Genomic DNA, 22,711 nt, shown 5'->3' with positions numbered 1-22,711 from the left:
CAACAACCACTGGAATTATCTCCCAGTCACAACTCGTGGGAGGGAAATATTTGGATGTTTCTCTGTCATAAACATAAGAACTGCCCAAGAGACACTTGACACCTTTAAAGCTTTTAGAGGACCGCCTTAGAGAAGAACCTCCCACAATAAAGCAAGACTGAGGCTAGCACCTGAAGGAAGATATACTTTCTCTATAACTCTCTTTTTAAAATACTCTCTTTCTCTCAAAAAGTTAATGCTAATCAAACCTTAACAGAACCCTAAGCTACTCTGTCAGCTCTTCAGTGTACCAGCTTCCATATGAAGTCTGTGACTCAGGTCTATGAATGGTGTTTGTGTAACACGTATGCTCTGTTTAAAACGGAAGAACATGGGGTTTTTAAGGTCAGACAATCTGGGTTCAAAGGCAGGTCTGGGACTGCTGTGTGACTATAGGTAAGTCACTTACCCTCTCTGAACCTCAGCTTCCTCACTTAGAAAATGAGAAAAAGAATAGTATCAACTTCACAGGATGGTGAGGAAAGTCAAATGAGATACAAAAGCAATCTGAAAAGCGCTGTGTAAATGTGAATTGCTATTATTTACTGTTAAGAGAAATGATATCAAATTTAATGCTCAATTCCCAGTAAATGGAGTACCTCAGGAAGTCAGTATCTCTGTGTCCTCCTTTTTAAGTTTGGATTTCCTATTTCCATTTTAACAGTCTTTGCATACTTGTGCCTGCTATTATAAGCCACTTCAAATCTTTTTGGAAGGAGGCAAAGTATAAAAACAAACAACAGCTCCGTGGTGAGAAGTAACATGGACCGTTTACCCTCCGACTTCAGTTGCATTTTCAAGATGGCGGTGGGGTTAGATTTGCTGCCTGCAGCCTGGAACCCAGAGCTGGCTTCTCTGGAGGAAGGTGGCTGGTTGTCTCAGGAATGGAGTCAAAGACGGAGCCAACCAGCCCTAAAGGAAACTCTCCACCACAACCACAGTTACTCGGCCAGGACGGTGGGTATTGGCCAAGGGGAAGCCTGCTCCCCAAAATATTGCCTTGAATCCTCCGGTTCCATACCTTCAACCTCAGAGCAGAGGTCTACATTTTGTTTTCGGTAGAAGTTTTAGAAGGAAAATGCTTTTTGGAAACTTCTCTTTGTCTACCTACCAGTTTACCATCCATATGGAGATGAAGCCAGCCTGTAATGCGTTTAAATGAGACAGCCAGGTAGGCGAGACACTCAAGCGGTCGCTGCGTTTTAAACACAGCGCATGTGTTACACAAACACCATTCATAAACCTGTGTCACGGACTTCAGGTGGAAGCTGGTATATGTATAAATAGCCTGTGTATGTCAGACAGAAGAAAAGAAGGGAAGTTTGGGGAATAAGGTCAGAATCATGGTGCCCAATTTAAACAAAATAAAAATCTCAGCCTTGTCATTATTTACAACCCCCGAGTACAACTCCTACCCGAAAAGGAGAGAATGTCGAATGGAAAATTCTAAGTGAGCTAATGTCCTTGTGTTGAACCGAACAGCACGAATGATGCAGCATCATAAATGAAGCTGTAATTATGTTGTCTCACTTCTCGGCTGCCGGATGCCCACAGTACAGAGCTGCCACTCCAGCTTTTTCTGGCCTCAGAATTGTTTTGGGAGCCTTAAAAGTCAGTAGCTTTGACTAGTGTTGACCAATTGATTTGCATTCAGCGACTCTGTGATAGTTTGGGATGACAACAGAAGAATACAGTTTGTGGTGGTGAAGAAATAACACCTTGAACATGTCATCAGTGTTTTAAAAAATCATTTTTTCCTACGATTCCCCGCTTCCCATCTCACCACCCCCAAGCCCTGACTTTGGCCATAACTCTTTACCAACGTACTGTCCCAAATTCAGCTTGTGATGTCACTAACATCCTAAGCTGGGCTCTTCCAAAGCACAGCAGGAAAATAGACACCCCTGCAGGCTCAGGGCTGGTTATAGCCCAAGGCAAGTCTGCACACCTTCCAGGCCCCTCCCACTGAAGTGAAGGGCGTGGCCAGGGCTTGGAAGAAACACGAGAGTCTCAGGTAGCCGGTGACGTCCTTGAGGACTTCAATCAGTCCCACAGATACAGCCTTGACCCTGGGTCACGCTGTTCCTTAGCAGGCACCTGCCAGCCATCCAGCCTCCACGCCCACGGCCCAGGAACGCAGTGTGAACTTCAGGGAGCCATTCAGTAAAGTGGATTCAGGAAGCCGCAATTCCCGCTCAGAAGAGGTTTCGCGTTTCGTCACCCCTCGTGCCCCCGCTGCTCAGAAGGGATCTACAGCCCGAGTGTGGGGTGTGGACGCCAAAGACTGACACACAGGGTGACAACACGTGCGCACTCGGCCGCTGGCTGCTGCATGCTTCCGGCTCCCGATTCAGAGTGTCTGCCCGTCTCTGTCTGTCACATCCCCACACTGGTCCCTTCTCCCATCACCAGCAGAAGTGGACTGCGCAGCCTCGGGCCTCTCCCATCCCAGTCTCTGAGGATGTGCGTGGTCTTTGAGTTAAGAGCTCACTAAAGTGTAGATCATGCTGGATGCAGAAAGAAGAGGAAAAGAAGGCATTAGTGGGAGCCCACAGAAGACCTCAGACGACCCTCAAAAGAGGCACCTTCCAAAAGCCAGACCCCTTGCTTCCTTCTCATTCCTGTCACGAGAGCATCTTATCTACTGCCCGGACTCTTCCCCCTACTACTTCCCACAATGTTGGACTAAACGTTGTTACGAGACCATACTGTGTTCCTTGGATGAGAGATGTGATTGCTATCATTATTCTCATCAGGATGATTATCGTGGCCATTATTCCTCTTTCCTGCAATTGCAGGGCAGGTCCCCAGGGGTGGGAGGGGTGCAGTGGATTCTTTATGCCACCAGCTGCCACATGGCTGTGTCCAGGGGCTCCCAGATTATGGTGGATGACACGGCAGTGCTAGGGAAATGATGAGCATGACTATTGTAAGGTCTTTTGTGTGAACACAGGCCCTCTGGGCACACGAACTGGATGAATTCTTAATTGGGTAACTCCCTGGCCCTACTTCTTCTAACAGAGCCCAGGCATTAAACATGCATTACGAGCCTGTGTCCTAAGGTGGAGCCCCAGCACTACCAAGGAGGGGGTCACGCATCCCTGTGCTCTTAGAAAGGGCTGCAGGCTAATTCTGCAACAATGAAGAATGTTCCACACCAAAATATACACTCTATCCATTTGGCAGAAAGAAAAACAACCACCTTTTCACAATATAGAGATAAGAAAGGATAACCTAAGAAACAAAACCAAAGGCGAGAAACTAAAGTGTTTTACTTCTAACCCTCTCCAGTTGCGAAGCCCGGACAAGCCCCTCTGAGTAGCTGAAGTTCTGCCTTTGAGAACTTGATGCACCTCATGGACACAGAGCCTCACTGGCCAGGCCTGGCGCTAGAGGGGTCTTATTCCACATGGGGAAGTACGGGGGTCAGCTGAAAAGTGGATTGCTCAAGGTCACACAGCAAGGCTAGGAGCCACGTCCCAACACCAGAGCCAGTGCTCTTTCCATTGTAACACGCAGCTTCCCTGTATTTGTCCACTCACTTTCATTTCCCTCATTCATTCAATATTTATTGAGCGCCTCCTGCGGGCCAGGCGCCATTCTTGGTGCCGGGAAACAATGGCGAGTGTGCAGCCCCTGCCTCGAGGGAGTGTACGGCTAAGCTGTAGTGCAAACAAGGGTTTAGTGAGCACCTACTGTGTGCCGGGCGCTGGCCAGGGCACTGCAGATACAGAGGGGAATGAAACAGTTGAGGCCTCTGCCATCAAGTTAACCATAAATAACCGAATCTGAGTGAGAGAAATGAACAGGAGGGGACGCAGGCATGATCCAGAGTAAATGGATAGGAGGGTGGCACCACGTAGGCAGATAATATCATCCTGGTTTACACCCTTGATTTGAAAAGATCTTTATATTGAGCAGGCAGAATCCACACTAGACTAACCAGCTTCTATTATTTTTAGTTTTAATATTAGCATCAGTATTCGTATTAAGTAATCCCCATCCCATGTAACCTGCAAACGTCTCCTGGTCCACAAGGCAACCTGAGAAGCGGGTGGCGCTGGACGCTGGGATGCTTCGCACAGCACAGTGGGAAGAGAGCCCAGAATCCGGGGCCAGATACTTTGCTAACTATCCGCTAGGACCTCGGACACATTTCTTAATCTCCATGAGGTCCTTAGGAACCCTTCAGGAACCTCAAACTGTAAAACACCAACCCCACCTTTATAGGGTTCCCAGCTGCTGTCACTTGAGTCTCTATCATTGTGCTCAGCTCAGAGGCAGCTCTCCATGCACGTGGGTCCCCTTCCGTCCCTATAAGAGTGGCCTGGGCTGAGAGTCCTGGCTCTCCACAAGCCTGGATCTAAGGGGCTGGGAGCCCCTGAGGTGGGAGAAACAGGATCTTTGAGGAGCCCTGAAGAGCTCCAAGACGTCAGGTTCAACAAAGAAGGCAGAACCCTGGTTGCCACCCAGGGTCCCAGCTGAGGCGGGAGGAGCAATTGATACCCATTTTGTTTTGGAAACAAAGTAATTAACACATGTAACCTAAAGGCAGCGCCAAACTGAACAGAATGCCTGGAACATAATCAGTTACAGGAAGATCACAGTCATCTAACGGGCAGGAGCCCCAATATGGCCGCCACAGCCCAGCAGACAGAGAGCAGAGGCGCTCTCTATCTGTAAATTCCTATGACCCCTAGGCCCTGTTCCCTCCGGCGCCTTAGGCTCCAGCAGATGCTGCAACAAAACTGAAATGAGGAAGCTTGATCTGCCTCAGTCTCCACCCAGACTAAAGGGGATCCCAGGCTAACGGGGCAGGAGCCAGGGAAAGCGCTGCCCTTATTCTGCTGGCTTTGAGGAGGGGCAATGCTGTCTCCGGGGACAGGCCCCTCAGCCTATGACTCAGCAGAGGAGCTGTGTGCAGCCCCGCAAAGAGGCTGGGCACACTCCGGGGAAGAAAGTGAACCTCCTTGTTAGCGCGAGGTGCCAAATCGCTAAGCCCATGAGGGTTGCCCATGGCAGGAAGCAGCCTGAGAAAGCTTTAGTTGCTAGAAAGTTCAGACTTAGATCAGGGAGACTTGGGCCAACCTGCTGGGCACCTCGGAAAGCTCCGGAGAGGCTTCGGAGGCCCTCAGGCTCCTTGCAAATTGAAGCAGGCATTGTCCCAGGACACTCCATCCAGGAAGAGGAGGGAAGGGGTCACCCTGAGCCTGAACCAACCCTTGACTCCAACGAGAATGTGGTAGAATATTCCGAATCCCCTCCAGGGCCGCATTATTCCAGAGGAGGTTACAGCCCTGAGGGTTATAGGAGAAGACTCGGGGCGTCTGAGTCTTCTGGACGCTGGGGATGCAGAGGGGAGACGAGGTGGACCCAGGCAGCAACTCCAGAGTGACGCTTGGCCCCAAAATTCGGAATCAGCAGATCTAAGCCCAGGAATCTGCACTGTTAAGAAGCACACCCTCCTCAACCCCTGATTCTGATGCAGGAGGTCCAAAGACCACACTTCGATAAAGACTTTTCTAGAGGTTTCCTAAGACAGCCAGCAGTTAAGAGCTCAATCTTTGGGATAGGACCTGAGAGGGACTTCTCACTGTGTCACTCTGAGCTGTGACCGTGGGAAAATTATCTAACGTCTCGGACGAGGTTTCCTCATTGGTAACGTGCAGATAATGATAGCCTTTAGCTCTTACACTGAGCAATACGTATCGCGCTCTTTGCTCGAAGAATGGCTCGTTTTTAAATGCTGGATGAATGCAGCTGCTTCCCATGCTGCCCCAGCCTAACCTGAACCCCCGAGGCAGCCTTGGAGTCTAACATCCCCAGCCTCCGCTTCCTCACCCGGCTACTGGCCACCCGGCCACTTTGGAGACAGTGCTGGGGTACCTGGAGATAGCATGGTCTGGTGCAGGTAGCGACAGGAGAGCAAGGTGACAGGTGAGACACCTCAGAGATGAGCCCAAAGAGGAACAGGAAGGAGGAGAGACATTTTCAGAAAAGACACTGTCTGGGGTATCAAACCACGAGACAGTCTGTTTATAGCTATCTGCTTAGTTAGGATGTTCTGAATAAAGAGGTGAAAAGAGGGGAGATTCCTGAAACAGAATTACAAAGCCAGCATGTTTTATTTAATTAGAATGGCGTTACATAATATTAGGAGAATTGTAAGTATAAGCACTTAATGGCCCAACATGCCCATTTGTGAAGCATTGACTGCCACGGGCAGGGGGGGTCTCTGTTGTGGTCCCCAAGACTGCTTTCACACAGACTAGGGGGCAACGAGGCTATGTATCCGGGGCCACAGGTGACCTGAGTGTCTGAGCTGTGGAGTTGCTGGGGGCAGGGTGCCCCATGCATGGGGAAGGAGTCACCAAGTGCACCTCACCAATCATCTCCTAAGAGGGGTTGGCAGAATGTGCGTTCACCATGTAGCCCAAAGGATGTTCCTATCAGCCAGCAAGGCCTCCAGCAGGACCTTCCACCCCTCCCACTTCTTTACACAGAAGCTCTCTCTCCTGAACCAGTTAGGTGGCTGGCAGCATCCTTGACAGGCTGGGACTCCTACCTGCAAAAGCCGGAAATTTTCTCCATTTGCTGCAGGAGTCAAACCCACAAGAAGGGGCAGAAACTCACCAGTAAAGGTAGTAGAAGAAGGAGAGGAGATAGAAGGCCAGCTTACACCAGGCCTCCTTCTGACAGTAACTCAAGGTGTCTGCGTTCATGACCACCGGCGGGTCGTAGGCTAATTCGGAGCTATCTGCCGGACAGTGGAAGTACCTGCAGAGAAAGCGCACGGCATCATCGGCTCTGAGGCTTGGACAGGACATCTGAAGTCGTCTGGGCTGAGTCCCCCTGATGCCAGACTTCCAATCCGAGGAATCTCTGCTAAGCAGCTGTCTGCCTTCTGCCAGAATCACTGCCCAAATTACAGCCCAGGCACTGCTAAAAAGTCGCTCAGCCACTGTCTTCTAGCAGGTAGTAACGCCCAAATACTCAGATCCACCAGTATCGGGTACACCTCACACACAGCTGCTCTGACAGAAGGAAAACGTGTCCCATGGTGGTACCTGGGAGATACCAGGAAGAGCCGCCTTTCTCCAGGGATGTGGGTTGGGGGGGTGAGGGGGTAGCGGAGGGAGGCCCACAACGTGTATGGATCTGCGTTGCAAGTAGGGGCACAGGCGCGGGTTGATGTCAGTTGCATATCCGCTGCCTGGTGTCGCTGTACCACAACTCCACCATGAACATTAATTATTTGGATTAAACATTAATTACTTTTGGGTTATCCTCCTCCCAGACCCCCTTTTAGAATCCTGAATGCTCTGGGAGGGACATCATATTCCCACTTGAGTGTGGAGTAGTTTACAGGTCATTTTCTTCTTTACGTAAGGACCCAGCACAGCGAACAGAATATTGGCCATCGCGGGGAGAGAGCAGCCCCCGAGGGAAACTGGGTAAACCTAAGAGCAGTGGGAGGAGAGAGGTGAATGCAGACTTCGCCTTCGTCAAAGCATCACCTCAGCTCAACGTGAACCGGCCTTGCTTCGGGAAGGAGAGAAACTCTCCCACTGCGCTGTGTGAGACCTTGGGAAGTGGTCAGGTAGGAGGCAAGTCCTGTCCCTGAGGCCGTCCCTCTGGCCCTCACCAGATGGCTGCCCCCAGGGCCTCAGCCAGAGCCTCATTCAAAGCCAGAGAGCAAAGTGCAGCTGAAATCACACAGCGGGCTGTTCTTTTCGTCAGTCTGGTAATGGAATCAGGAGGCCAGGTGCAAATTAATGGCTCCTGTGAGGCTCTGGGACAGGCCGTGATCCTCGAGTGAGAGCGAGGACCGGACGCGTGGTCTGACGGGCTTAATCACATCGGCTTTGAAGAGCATCCCTGAAATGTAGCAACTCACAGAGCTGGTATTTCAGATCCCTCTTCATCTGCTTCAAAGGATTGCACTGACATTATCTGTCATCCACGCTATGCAGAGAGGAAACCGCAAGCCAGATTCAATGACATCTGCCAGGTCTCAGCCCTCCAGGCCACTCACCTCTCCTCTGCCCAGGAGCAGATTTCACAACCTATTTGCTTTTGCTGTGGCCTTGTTCCCAGGAGGCCTCATTAAGTGGAGGAAGGGGTGGCAGGGTGGCTGAGTGGCCCAGTGGACAGAGCCAGGGCCCTGAGGCCCACCCGTCACCAGACTGAGATTCCTCACGTCAACTGTTAACCTCTCTGAGCCTCAACTTTCTCATCTGCAATATGGGACTGAAACTGCCTACTCCAAAGGGCTGTTGGGACAATTGTGTGAGGTGATGGGTCCAAAAAATCTCCAAGAACAGGTACTGAACAAAAGTTCTGCGGTTCTACTTGTACTTAAACAAACTGGGAGCTAGGGCAGAGGGGGCTTTATCTGCGCTAGAAACATCGCTCGGCTGGACCTTTGGAAAGGAGGGGAAAGCGGAAATGAAATAGAGGGGTTTCAAGGACTCTGATTTTTATTTTTTCTTTTCTTCTTCTTCTTTTTTTTTTTTTTGGTGGCCTCACCGCGCAGCATTCAGACCAGGGATTGAACCCGTGCCCCCTGCAGTAGAAGCGCTGAGTCTTAACCACTGGACCACCAGGGAAATCAGGACTCTTATTTTTTAAAGGACATTTGCCCTCCTCACTCCTTTTTCTTTCATTTTCTGAGTACTTAACAAATTACCAGAACTAGGCTAGACCCTGTCAGGGATTCAAAAAAGTAAGACGAGCTCCCCACTGGCAAGGAGACTGCCGTCACTCCCTTCTTTTGCACGGAAACGTTCCAAGTTTAAGGACACGGCTGGCTCTCCTGCCCTCCCTTTTGGAGGAGTGATAGCCCTAAGAAGCAGTGTACCAATCAAAGTTTTGTAAATTAACCACATTGCTGATACCTTGGATTGACAACACACTATTTGAAGGGCCTCGGGATAAATTCATTTTAGAAGGAGAAGAGTCAGCCCCTAGGTGACAAGGACATGGCCTGCAATCCATAGAGAGGTGGCCCTGCGATATCCCAGCTGAGTGATTCTGGGCCATGATGTAACCTTTGTGAGTCTCTGTAACCTGTGTGTGAAACAGGGAGAGGCAACCCCAAAGCACCCGTTTGTGGTGGATACCAGAGGAGGTAGGCGTGGAAAGTCTCTGAGTGGGTAGGCGATACATTTCAACAGCATTATGTTTCTATTTGACTTCTCTCTAAATTCAGATTTTAGGTTACCTTTACAGAGAAGGACTTTGTTATGTGACTGAATCGTCTTATTTCCTCCCTCAACCTGCGTCCCGCTCTTGGTCACCTCCCAGCCACCCAGCCTAGACACTCCCTCTCCCTCACCTCCTGCATCCAATTACTGGCCAAGGCATGTCCAGTTTACCTCTCCAAACCCTCTCCTTCTCTCTCCATTCCAACTTCAAGCCTCCAGTCTCTCCACCTGGAATTTCACCAGAACTTCCTAACTGGATTTCGTCCTCAAAGTTTCACCCTCCAACCCAGCCTTCCCACGGCTGTGAGGGTCACCTTCCTAAAACTCGGATCAGGCACTGCCACTTTCCTCCTCAAAACTTCTGAGCGGTATCCCTCTCCTACAGAATAAATTAACTCCAACTTTCTATCAAATCATTTCAGACCCTCCTCACCTGATCCCCAGCTGTCAACCCCATCTCTGCTCCCGTCTATCTGAGAACCCCACATCCAAGCACACAGAGCAATCACTGTTCCCCAGACACACCAGGTGCTTTCTTACATCTGAGCAGGCCAGTCCCTTAACCGCGAATGTGGTTTTCCAGATTCCCCAGTGTCACACTTCCACTTCTCTACACTCCTACCTATGTTCCTTATATATCTGGTAAGAATCGATTTCCCTCTACCACTAGGGTATATGTTCCTTGGGGGTAACGATATTATTTTACATTCATCTTGGAATCCCCCATAATGTCTGGCACGTAGTACGTGTTCCATATGTTTGCTGAATGAAGGGGTGAATGTTCTAGATGTGACTAAATACAGGCTATATTGTATGCTGTAATCACAATGATTAACTATTTGGGGGACGAAGGGAAAGTGTGGTTAACTTATTTGCACATCTGCATTCTTGACTACTTTCGTATTCCCTGCCTCCTATATACCCACATGGCGACTCTCTTTTACCTAAATCACACGATCTGATGCACGGTCTTAGCAGGGAAGAGATTTAAAATCAGAACAGTCCCAGAAAATCCAGCCCATATGGTAGGTGGGCTATTTTTATTAAGATATAATTCATCTGTCAAAAAAATTCACCTTTTAGAAGTATACAATTCAGCAGTTTTTCGTATATTCATAAGAGTTGTAGAACCACCACCAGTATCTAATTTCAGAACATCTTCATCCCTTTCAAAAGAAAACAGTGTAGTCGCACCTCACGCCCTCTCCCTTCCAGCCCCTAGCAATCACCAATCTACTTTCTGTCTCTATAGATTGGCCTATTCTGGACTTTGCATATAAATGGCCTTCTGTGACTTGCTTCTTTCACTTGTAATTTTTTCAGGCTTCACCCATGTTGTAGTGTGTATCAATACTTTATTGCTTTTTATTGCCCAATAAGACTCCATCGAAAGGATATACCACATTGTGTTTATCCATTCATCTTCTGATGAACATTTGGGTGGTTTCCTCTCTGCGGCTATTGTGAATAACGCTCTAGCTGCCTTTAACGCTGATCTGTGAGAGCTGAGGCTGTGGTTAGTGGAACCTACAGGAAGGGCCTTCCCTTACAGAATTATTTTCTGAGGGCAGCTTGCAAAGAAGGCTTTGAGGAAAGGGTCACCAAGGAAAGGGACGAGAGGAAGGCACTAAGTGGCCGGTCCATCTGGGGGGACATCATCTCTGGAGGGCAGGCTGACCAAGCAGAAAAGGGGAAGGATAGGGCAGTCCCAAGCAGACTTACCTCCAGAAGTGATAGAAAAGTAGAGGGACGTTCAGCCCCAGGGTGAGCCACTCCTGAGCGCACAGGAACATGATGCAGAAGAGGCTGTGGATGGAGTATTCCGGCAGCACCAGCTGAAGAGGGAGCAGAGACACAGGCCTGCGTTAGAGGGAGGAAAAGTCACTCCTGCATCTATAGCGGCTGACGTCCGCCTGCCTGGACACTTCCTCTGACATGCTGGTGACACAGAGGTCCTTCCCGCAGCATCACAGAGTCACTGCCCCTGGACTGTGACCCGTCTCTGGTAAGTTCTCCTCTTTAAGGTACTGGAGCCATGCTTTATACCCAAAAAGGACACAGGCCCTCAGCACCCTACTTACCAGAATAGGGCACTTGCTTCAGGGGGTCACCTGTGGATGACCACAGGTGGGAAGAGCGGAAGAGGCCATCCAGCCCCTGTGACGTCTGGCCCAAGGCAGGACCCACTGGAAGAAATACTGATAGACTTTCTAGTGATTCTATAACTGCCCTGCTCGTGTTCTCCTAGGCCCTGTGTATCCTCCCATAGAAACTCACAAACCTAAAGCAAATACGTATATACTGTTCAAACACAGGAGCGTTGGGAAAAAAGTGAGAAACAGCATTTTTCTTGATGCTGCGTGGATGAAGAGGAACCCAAGAGTAAGATGAAGTATATGACAAAAGAGGGAAAGTTTAGCCTCTGGAGGAAGGGGAAAGAAACCAGCCCAGACCAAGAAGGGTCAGATAGTGGAAGGCAACCAACAGGAAGACTAAGCTCCGTGAGCCCAATCTACCTGCACTGGTGTAAAAAGAGCTCAACGTGATTGTGAACCCACCCCCCAAGGGTGTTTACATCTTAACAGAAATCAAAGTTGTAACAAAAATCAAAATGACTGTAAAGGAGAAATTTGGTCCCCGGGCCAGTAACAAGGAAACCCTAAAATAGAGATATTAATGTACCATCTTTCCCAATCATATAGGAATAAATATTTAATGGATGAATAGTTAATGAATTAGTTATTTCATTAATAGTTAATATTTAATGAATTAAGTTAATATATATATTCATTATGTGTATATACATATTCATATATATATGGGGGGATAGCCTCTGTGTGTCATTTAGACCAGCGGTCCCCAACCTTTTTGGCACCAGGGACCAGTTTCATGGAAGACAATTTTCCATGGGGGGATGGTTCAGGCGCTAACGCGAGCGCTGGGGAGCGGCAGATGAAGCTTCCGCTCACTCGCCCACCGCTCACCTCCTGCTGTGTGGCCCGGTTCCTAACAGGCCGTGGACCAGTACTGGGTTAGACCACGCTGAATGCTTCGCTCCGTCTAGCAAATTCTAACCATCCTTCAAGGCCCATCTCAAACAGCACTTTCTAATGGAAGCTCAGCCCATACTACCCCACCTCACCTCACCCCACCCTGCAGCCCCACAGCATGCTTTCCGACCCTCACTCAGGGGGACTTTCCATAACCTGTCCACGATGGAGTCATTACCTTCTTTCCTACCTCTCGACACACACGGATCTACCCCTAGTCTATGAGCCACCTTGGCCAAACTCTATTCTTTTCTCATCTCCATTTGCAAAGTGCTTTTTTGTACTTAGCAGAGACTGAACAAGTATTTGATAAAATGAATTGAACTGACCAAGTGCATACGTTTGGAGCATGGTTGGCTGGCATTAGGGATGCAGCCTGTGGTCACAAACCAAGATTTCTCTGGGGGGAAAACAAACTGCCTTGAACTCTTCTATCTGGGGAAAGAACATGACTTTGGTCTCATTCATCTCTCACTTTAGTCAGATGAGCTAACCGCCCCAGATGGGAAATACAGTGGGGGACACACATTTGAAATAAATACATGCAGAGACACAGGTGTTAAGAAATGCATTTTGTAACTAAGTGGCATCTTCTTCATTCTCAAGTCCAGTGAAGAATGAATTGCATTGGCCTGCCTCTTAGAATTCTCGGGCAATAACCCTGGAATCAACGTACAAGAGCCAGTGGTCCAGAGGCAGTGGCCTCAGTGGGTGAACCGGCACAGCTAGCCCGTGAGCCTCAACGACCTGGTGGGAGGGGGTACGTCTCAACATTTCTCCTCACAGGACCTTGCAGCCATCCTTTCCAAGCCCATCTGCGGCCAGCCAAGACACCACCTTACCTCCTCCTGTTGGAAGAGAAAGCCCCTGTTCTCAGCCTGCCAGCCCCAGGGGGTAGCGGCTGTGACCTCTCCTATGCACCTCTCTACATTTTTTAATCATTGATTTCAGCCCCTTAGGCCGAGGTAATTAACATGTTAAGAGACAGCCACCCCAGGCCTGGATCATCCCCGGCTCACAAACCTCTGACTGATTACAGTTTGGATCTCAGGTCCCTCTATTCAGCACCACTGTTTCTTCTCTCTTCGAGGCTTGATTTATAGCAGAAGCTGCAACCTGCTGAGCAGGGAGGATTTGTCACTGTCACCACACTGAGGAAAACTGATTAAGGGAGGCCAGCTGGGTCCAGAGGTGCCCCACCTGCAGAATCCAGGCTGCTCTTCGGGGTGGCTTCTCCCCAGCTGCCTCTCCCTATCACTGAGCAGCGCATCCTTGCAGGTGGGAGGGCGAGGGTGCCCTTTACGTCCACACATTGTTTCTCTCCCGCTTCCCCAGGCAGTCCCTGTCTCAATGGCAGGGGAGACTTATGGACCCAGTGAACCTTGGCCGGGCCATGAGCACCAGCCTTGACCCGCGGGCATTACTGCTTCCCTCCACACACTTCCCGTATCCGTCGTCGGGAAGGTGGGGCCAAAGGGCTGTGAGCAGAAGCGGCTGGAGCATTTACCAGCCGATGCAAAGCGCTCCAGGCTCTCTCTCTCTGCCCTCTGACACCGCAAAACGCACTTAGGCTGGAGGGTCCTCCAGCATCCGGAAGCCATAAGTGAGGAAGAGGCGCGCTGGGGTGGCCGGTGATGGACACTAAACATGAACAAGAAACTTGTGGGGTGTTCTGGGGTTTTTTTTTGGCTGCCCTGTGGGGCATGCGGGATCTCAGTTCCCCGACCAGGGATCGAACCCGTGCCCCCTGCCAAGGAAGCGCAGAGTCCTGACCACTGGACCGTGTTCTAAGCTACTGAGATTTGGGAATTGTTTCTTAACCACAGCGTGATTTAACCCATCTTGTCTGGTACAAAATGAGTAATCAGTGAGAAAAGCAAAGCGGTAATCATCCCTCTTTATCCTTCCCCGGATCAGCCAGCCCGCCTTTCCTTTCACAAGCACTGGGCACGCTGAGGCAGGGGCTGGATGACCACCAGGCGGGCATAATGCTTATTCATTCGTGTGGGCCGTTGGACTAGCTGTCCCCTCCCAACCTTGCTTATCTCGGTTATACAAAGACCGCCCCTGAATCTCCCCGGCCAACCACAGAAACACTGAGGGGAGGACCGCCCGCCCGCCCTCCCTCCATCCTGAGTCATACCCTCACACTGCAGAACACTGTTTCCTTGTCTTATGACAAGCTGTTGGAATGGTGCCACTCTCATTCTTTCACACAACAGAGGGACTGTTTCACGCAGGCCACAGTCTATTGAATTCCCGTGTCTTATTATGCCCTGCTTTACAGAGTTATAAATACTAAATAAGGGGTCTCAATACAGGTATTGTGGGGTTGCTGAAAAGACTGCAATTCACTCCAACCAGGGGGGGCTCACAGAAGGTTTTGCGATCAAGGCGGAATCAAGGGAACTTGAAAGGATGAGTAAAACCTCATCATGCGAGGAAGCCAGAGGTCAGCATTCCAGGAAGAGGAACCGTGAGAACAAAAGCAGAGAGGTGACAGTCACCACCTGGGCGGGTTCTGCACAAGCCCATCGAAAACGGCCACTCACTCATCATTTAATGGATTAACGCCCGGCCTGATGTGGGTCAAGTTCTGGGTAAATGTTCATTTCATTCCCCTCCTGCTGGGACTCAGCCTTCTCATCCCCTGGTGCTGGAGGCTTTGTGCGTCACCATCGTAAACTGAGGGGTGGGGGCCTGCCATGAGAGTATGATGACAACACAGCCTCCTCCCGCTATCCCTGCCCTGATGTACGCAGAGGTCCAATGTCAGCTGAAGCTCTCAGCGCACGCCAGCAAAGCTCAGACACTTGCCAGTGCAGACTTCAAAGATTTCACCCACTCCCCCGCTTCTTCCATCACTTCTAAGAGGATGCATGTGGCATCTGGGAAGGATCGCCTGTCCTGACTTCCTGCCCAGATTCTCGTCCTCAATTTTCATTTCCTGGCAGTCATTTCCATCCCAATAGCCCACAGCCACCGTGTGCTGAAAACTCACTCTCCTCCCAACACCTGTAACCTTTATCTCCTAAATTTCCGATTTCTGCTAATAATAGCTACCTCTGATTTCTCTGTCTCATCCATTTCCTCACCTGTCTGTTTCCAAATCTTGTCATTTCTTCTTCACAGCCACCTGGGTTTGTTTTTCCTTTTTTATTTCTACTGCCCCTTACTGGTCTGGGCCCCTGCACGTACTCCCAAGGCGGTGCAGGAACATTCTAGCAGGTTTCTGTCCCTGGACCCTGCTCCCTCTGTCCAACAGAGCAGCTATCTCTTCTCCTCTGTAAGTGCCACATTCAGCTCCGCTCTAAGCTTTCATCCACAACCTGGTTTTCCTGGAAATTTTATTTATTTGTATTAAAACTATTTTATTTCTACTTATGCATCATCTCATTCATTCAGGTATCCATTCATTCTCCGGCTTTAGCCCCCAAGCGATTTGCAGCTGACTGGTAACCTTCACCTATGATGGGAGAATACCATAATAATGTATCAATGCCTTATTTCATTGCTGTGGAGGAGAGGGGTATCAGGAGGCAAGAGGAGAAGCTCTTCTAACCCCCAGAGGGAGAGCAGGGATTCCCTAAGACTGGGGAGGAGGGGGCGGTGAAGGAAGAGAAGGCGTGGCCAGCACCCTAGTGCCGGAGATGTGCTCCTGGCTCCCACCATGCATCCCAAGGGGGGCAGGATTTCTGAGGGGCCGGTATAAGCATGGCTGGGACCAAACACCCTAAAAGTCAAGCCACAGAAGCCTAGGGGTAGGTTCCAGGGCTGAGGGTAGCTTGAAGGGAGTGGCAGCTGTGAGACCCAGAGATTCCACCCATCTCTCAGTGAACACTGTTGACTCAGACAACAAGCTTTTCTGCTGTGATCACATTGGGCTAAAAATATTAGCCCACTATCTCAAAGTGTTACATAAATTCTTACCAGTTACATAACGATCAACTGTGTGATATTGAGAAAAGCAGCTAAGCATGTTGAGCCTTGTTTATCTCATCTGTAGATGCCAACATTTACAACCTACCAGCAAGGGTGGTAGAAGGGACACAGGGTGTCCTCTGACAGTGCTCTCAAAGGGGAAGAAGCATCAAAGAAAGGAAAATGCCGTTATCGCGATGAACGTGATCATTGCTACTGTTAACAATCACATATGAGCTATTTACCATTCTCGGGACTTGTCACTCTTACCCTGAAAGTCAGTGAAATGGCCCAGAACCAAATCTGGTTTCCCGATTCTCCATCCGGTCTCCTCTGACCCCCGCTCTGATTAAACCAGGCTTCCAGCTTTGCCAAGTGGAAAGAAAACCCAAGGGTTGTTTAACAGCCTGCCTCTCAAACCACAAAAACCCCAATCCCCACCTGTTTTCAAACAAAAATAACCCAGTTCCCTTCGTTGCATTGTCCTGTATTGTTGTATCTGTCCTAAGGTTTATCTGCCCAGGAGCCGGTGAATATGAAAAAGAAGAAAAAGATAATGTCTCTTTCATCTGATTTCCCAGCCCACACCAAACTGGCCCTAAAACAGAGGAGCCCTTCTGGGATGAGCAGGGAGGAGGCAATCTTCTCAGAAATGTCCAGCACGGAGAGCCGTTCTCTATTTGTCCCCAAATGAACAACTGTGCACGTGACTCACGTCGGGAGGAGACAGCGGGAAGGAAGGACAGGATGGCAGCTTAGGCACCTGGGATTTTGCTAAATGGAAGACTGAGAAAAGCATTCAAGCACTATCAGGAAACCTTATTCTGTCTGAGGCCTTCTTTAATTGCTCTGGGTAAAGCTCTCCTAGAGAGGGCGCTGCCTCACAGCAGTCAGGCAAAAGCCTGCACCAGCCTGGGGGTTGGGAGGGCGGGCCAGCTCTCCCAGGGGCAAGGCTCCCTGCAGCCTCTGGTCCCTCCGGCTAAGAGCTGGCACCCCGACCTCAGATGGCATGACTAAGCGGGAACACGGGTTGGGCCGACTAGAGTGTTGTCTATTTGATGATGCTGGTACGTTAAACTGTTTGACCTCCTGGATTTTGCACAGTGTTTATTCAATATTTTCAAGGGGACAGCGGATGACTCTGGGACATACTCAACAGAGAATCACCTAGTCTAGAACTGTAATTTAAAAAGTCATCATAAAATTGGGGGAGGGGAGGGAAGGATAAATTAGGAGTTTGAGATTAACAGATACACACTACTATATATAAAATAAACAACAAGGACCTACTGTATAGCACAGGGAACTCTATTCAATATCTTGTAATAATCTATAATGGAAAAAAATCTGGAAAAAAAAATATGAATCGCTTTGCTGTACACCTGAAATTAACACAACACTGTAAGAAAAAAAAAGAAAACAAAAGTCACCATAAATTATTCTGAGGTATGCTGACTGTACACACACCAGGAACTGTGGACCTGGTTCTGTGCCCTTCGCTGCCAGCACTTCTCCTAAATGCCTGGGCCAAGTATCGCTTCGACCTTGTCTCGGTCAGGATCAGAGCCTCACGGCTGATCCCAGGAGACTGAGCCAGGCCTCAGGGGAAATCAGTCACCGAACATGTTCCCCACGGGCCTGTTACCCAGAAACACAGGGGCAAGAGGGGGCGACAGCAAGGGAAGGAGATCCTGCCTGAGTGACCCAGGACGTAGGAACAGGAGCATCTTCCTTCCGGCCTGCAGAGGCCAGGAGTTCAGTGAGGGCACAGAGGTGGGGCAGGGAACCACGGAGCGCTGCTTCCAGCCCCAGGGGGCTTCCTCTGCAGGCCTCCCACTGTCCAGCCCCATGGGGCCCTCTGGCTTCTTCCCCTCTCTCCACCCATCCTCCCTGAGCACGTTGAATCCACGCTGAGGAAGCTTCTGCAGCTTTCCTGACACCCACAGGGGCTCACTCTGCATGCGGAGAAGGCAACAGAGAGAGGAAAAGGCCCAGGGAGAGGAGGTGCGGTGCGGGGTAAGCCCATATCCCCGCTGCCCACTGCTCCTGGCCACCTAGAGTGAGGAGGGCCCAGTTCACAGCTCGGCCCAGAGGCCCCCGTTGGGACTTGGCTGTGCACTGACGTGCTGCAGACCCCGGCCCAGCCACCGTGGACCACTCTGGCTCCCTGCCCAGACTCCCAGGAACTGCCTGGGAGGCTTCCTGTCCTCACTGCTCCTCGGGGACCAGCTTCCACTCTGACTGACTCGCATGGGCTCCAGCACCCCTAGTCCCCCTGCCATTTCCCGTGGGCCCTCACCGCCAGCTGTGCTGTGTGCCGGGGACACGGAAGGAAAAGCGTGCGTGCACAACAGCATGAGGAAGGGGCTCCCTCCAGTCGAGTTCACAAGGGTCTCAGTTTCGCTTCTGGAGGAGAAGGAAACTGGGACAAGAAGTAACAGAACGGGTTTTGCTCGCTGCTCTACCACCCTGGCACTCCCACTGGCCCCCCTCCTCCAGCCCATGTCTTTAAGCTTCACCATCATCCAGCAGTGATTCCCAAACGTTATGGTACTTCCGAATCACCTGAGAGTCTTGCTAAAACACAGGTGGCTGGGCCCTACACCCAGTTTCAGATTCAGTAGGTCTGGGTGGGGCCTAAAAATCTGCCTTTCTAACCAGTTCCCAGGTGAAGCACTGAGAACTTTGTGCCTCCAGGTGTGGTCCCAGGACCGGCATCGCCAGCATCACCCAGGAGCTTGTCGGAAATACAGAATTTAGGCTCCATCCCAGACCGCTGAATCAGAACCTGGTAGGTTTTAACAAAATCCCCAGGTGATTTACATGCACCTTAAAGTTTAAGAAATGACTGGTCAGCACTGAATCCCAAAATAGGATCCTCCAGCCACCTGTAGCAGAACTGCCTGGGACACTTGGTTTAAAATGCAGATTTCTGGGTGCTATACCCATCTGCTAAGATAAACTGTGGCCAGAAATATGCATTCTTCAGAAGCATCCCAGGTGATTTTGTTAAATATTTGAGCTGAGATTCACAGACCAAACACACAAGGCAGAGGCTTCCATTCTGAAGACCCAGGGTCCCAGTGCCCCAGCAGGGCTGTGACAGTCCTGCACTCACAGAGCAATGCTCACCAACTACTGCTCACGGACTTGAGTCTGGGTAGGTAGCACAGGCAGATAAGGGCAGTAGTGTCTGGCTCCTGGCTCTCCAAGCCACCAGCATGTGGAAGAACACCCATGAAGCTCCCTTAGAACCCATGGCCATGGTCTCTGATCTTGAAGGGCTGGCCTTGGCATCTTCCAGGGATGGAGGTCATCCCTCCAGCATCCTTCCACCTCCAGAACCTCGCAGCCTCTAGTTTCCGCCATCTTCTGCCTGTCCTCGGCAGGTCACCTCTGCCCTTCACTGTCACAAGCTCCTTCTGCCTGTCTCCGGCCTTCCCTGTGTCTCAGTGGACTTTCTAAACCTGGAAGGTGACTGGTTCATTTTAGGACCAAATCTTTGGGATTCCAGCCCTGCCCTGCCCTGCCCATACCTCCCAGTCTGCCTTTATCACCATTTTCATGCAGCTTCAAGATACGCTTGAATTTCAAAAGCCTCTCTGCCAGTTTCCTCACATACTTGTAAAATTACTGAACTAAGAGCCCACTCAGGGAGGAGGTGAGAATAAAAGCACTCTCTCAAGCAATGCCATATTTTTAAAGGGACAAAATTCTCCTACAACTAGTGGGAAATTCAAAGACATCTTAAGTTAACACTTGTAGCTACCCACTCCTTTCTTCCTTTCTCTAAGCCAGGGATGAGGGAAGTAGGAATTGTCATGTTCAGAATACAGGAAATGATTAGGCAAAAGTTCAGATGGTTTGAGAGGAGAAAGACTAACAGAAGGGAAAGTTCTAGGATGAGAAGGGCAGAAGGATAACTGATTAACAAGCTTTCCAGTGCCGAAGAGCCCCGCTTATGCACTCAGTCAGCAAATATTTATTATAAGCTCTTACTAGGCAGTGAGTGCAAAGCAGCCTAGCTGGGGCAGACTGCCACGTAAATGACCACGGAAACCACGGCTTCTACAGCACAACAAAATGGGAGCCGACGTACAGAGGTAGCTTCAAGCAACACGAGGCAGGGAGAAAGGAAAGAAGAAACCATCCACTCTGAATGAGGAAATGAAGGCGAGTTCCTTGGAGGAGCATGACCTCTGAGTTGAGATTTAGAGGATAAGCTGTATGGGGGAAAGCAGAATACCCAAGCTGGGGGCCTCCCCAACGCCACTCGGCATCAACCTTCATGGAGGTGCTTGAGATAGTCACTGTTTTCCTCGTGTGTCCTAGAAAAACACCGCTTCCAAATCTTCCACAGAAATGACCTTGAGATCAAAAACCCCTTCTACCAGCCTGTAAGATTTCCAGAGAACAGTCATGACGATTTTACCTGACCACAGCGACAGAAAGGAGGCCAAGGCCAGAAACAAGTCATCTCCTGCCCAAGTGGAAAGCTCTATGCACAGTGGATGATAATTAGTCTCGACCTTGGACTCACATTCATAGAGCTCACCAGTGAACTTAGGCACAGCTGCTAGCCCTGCCCTCCCCTCTCCAGCCCATCCCACCCACACCACCCTCCCAGCCCAACTTGAAGGGAAGGAGCTCAACTCTTGTAGGGAGCAAAGGGTCCCAAACCCCCAGGGCCTTCCTAACTCCCTGCCCTCCTAGAGTGGTGTTTTCCATGTAAGGCTTCTGTTGTCACATCATTTATGTAACAGGCACCTGCTGTTTTCAGCAAAGGGAGTTTCTCTCATTGCCCCACAGATCTTCCCTTATTAGAGCAAACTGAGCAGCAGCCTGGGTGGTCTTGAGCACCACCATACCAGGATAAAAACAGATGATTATCCCACTTAACAGCCATCAAGTGGTGTTAATTACCTGTTACTTTCAGCAAGTTAGAGGAAATTTACTTGAAACAAGCAAAAAAGGGTAGATTGAATGAGAGAACAAGTATTGGCATCTGGGGAAGGAGCCGCAAACTGCCAACATCACCATCAATTAATATTAACTGAGGGAGGGGCATCAAGATGGCGGAGGAGAAAGACCCTGAGCTCACCTCCTCCTATGGGCATGCCAGAATTGCAACTCCTTAAAGAGCGACTCTCTGTGAGAACAACCTGAGGACTAGCAGAAAAGATTTTCCACAACCAAAGATATAAAGAAGGAGCCATAACAAGATGGGTAGGAGGAGCAGAGACATGATATAGGCAGGACCCAGGACCCACACCCTCAGGTTGGAAGCCCACAACCAAGACGAATATCACAACCAAAAAGCTTGTCCCCAAGGAGCGAGAGAGGTCCAAGCCCCACATCAGGCTTCCCAGCCCAGGAATCCCGCACTGGAAAGACAAGTCCCTAGAACATCTGGCTCTGAAAGTAACCCAGGAGTGCGTTCAGAAAAGCCAGAGGGCTATAGGAAACAGAAACTCCACTCTTAAAGGGCATGTGCAAAACCTGACATGCTCCAAGTTCCAGAATAGAGGCAGTAATTTGAAAGACACCTGGGTCAGACCCACTTGCTGATCTTAGAGAGTCTCCTTCAGATCTGAAGAATACAATAAATGAAATGAAAAATACATTAGAAGGAACCAAAAGTAGATTAGAAAACACAAAGGAACAGATCATTGATCAGGAAGACAGATTAGTTGAAATCCCACAAGCTGAACAGAAAAAAAGAAAAGAGAATTAAAAAAAATGAGGATAGCTTAAGAGACCTCTGGGACAACATCAAGCTTACTAACATTCACATTATAGGGGTCCCAGAAGAAGAAGAAGAGCGAGAGAGGGAGGGACAGAAAACCTACTTAAAGAAATAATAGCAGAAAACTTCCAAACCTGGGAAAGGAAACAGACATCCAGGTACAGGAAGTACAGAGAGTCCCAAACAAGATGAACCCCAAAAGGTCTACACCAAGAAACATTGTAATCAAAATGGCAAAAATTAAAGATAAAGATAGAATCTTAAAGGCAACAAGAGAAATGCAACTAGCTACATACAAGGAAACTCCCATAAGTCTATCAGCTGACTTTTCAGCAGAAACTTGGCAAGCCAGAAGGGAGTGGCACAATATGTTCAAAGTGATGTAAGGGAAAAACCTACAACTAAGAATACTCTACCAGGCAAGGCATTCATTTGGATTTAAAAGAGATAAGGAGTTTTATAGATAAGCAAAGCTAAAAGCATTCATCACACCAAATCAGCCTTACAAGAAATGTTAAAGGGACTTCTCTAAGTGGAAAAAAAAAAGGAGGCACAACCAGAAATAAGAAAATTATGAAAAAATAATCTCACTGGTAAAAGCAAACACAAAATAAAGGCAGGGACATATGTATGGAATCTTAAAAAAATAAAAAAAAAAAAAAAGAGATCATGAAGAACCTAGGGGTAAGACAGGGAAAAAGACACAGACCTACTAGAGAATGGACTTGAGGAGATGGGGAGGGGGAAGG

At 49.4% G+C, this 22,711-nt stretch overlaps 1 protein-coding gene across 3 annotated transcripts in view; it reads right to left on the bottom strand.

Annotated features, from left to right (window-relative positions):
- Positions 1–2,241: 2,241 nt before the first annotated feature.
- The window catches only part of CNIH3 (cornichon family AMPA receptor auxiliary protein 3), a gene marked incomplete at both ends in the record, with an annotated part of 119,608 nt that continues 99,138 nt past the window's right edge, over positions 2,242–22,711 (bottom strand). For 2 of the 3 annotated variants that reach the window (XM_082833783.1, XM_082833784.1), the window contains 3 exons: positions 2,242–2,546; positions 6,673–6,816; positions 10,968–11,080. In XM_082833783.1, the coding sequence (XP_082689909.1) occupies positions 2,519–2,546; positions 6,673–6,816; positions 10,968–11,080 (285 nt within the window). The remainder of the gene's footprint in view (positions 2,547–6,672; positions 6,817–10,967; positions 11,081–22,711) is intronic. The other variant, XM_082833785.1, reaches the window with a different exon arrangement.

Source organism: Leucopleurus acutus (assembly GCF_964270905.1).
Source record: "Leucopleurus acutus genome assembly, chromosome: 2".
NCBI classification, from domain to species: Eukaryota; Metazoa; Chordata; class Mammalia; order Artiodactyla; family Delphinidae; genus Leucopleurus; species Leucopleurus acutus.
Note: the sequence above shows the minus strand (reverse complement) of the source record. Positions and strands in the feature narration are given on the sequence as shown.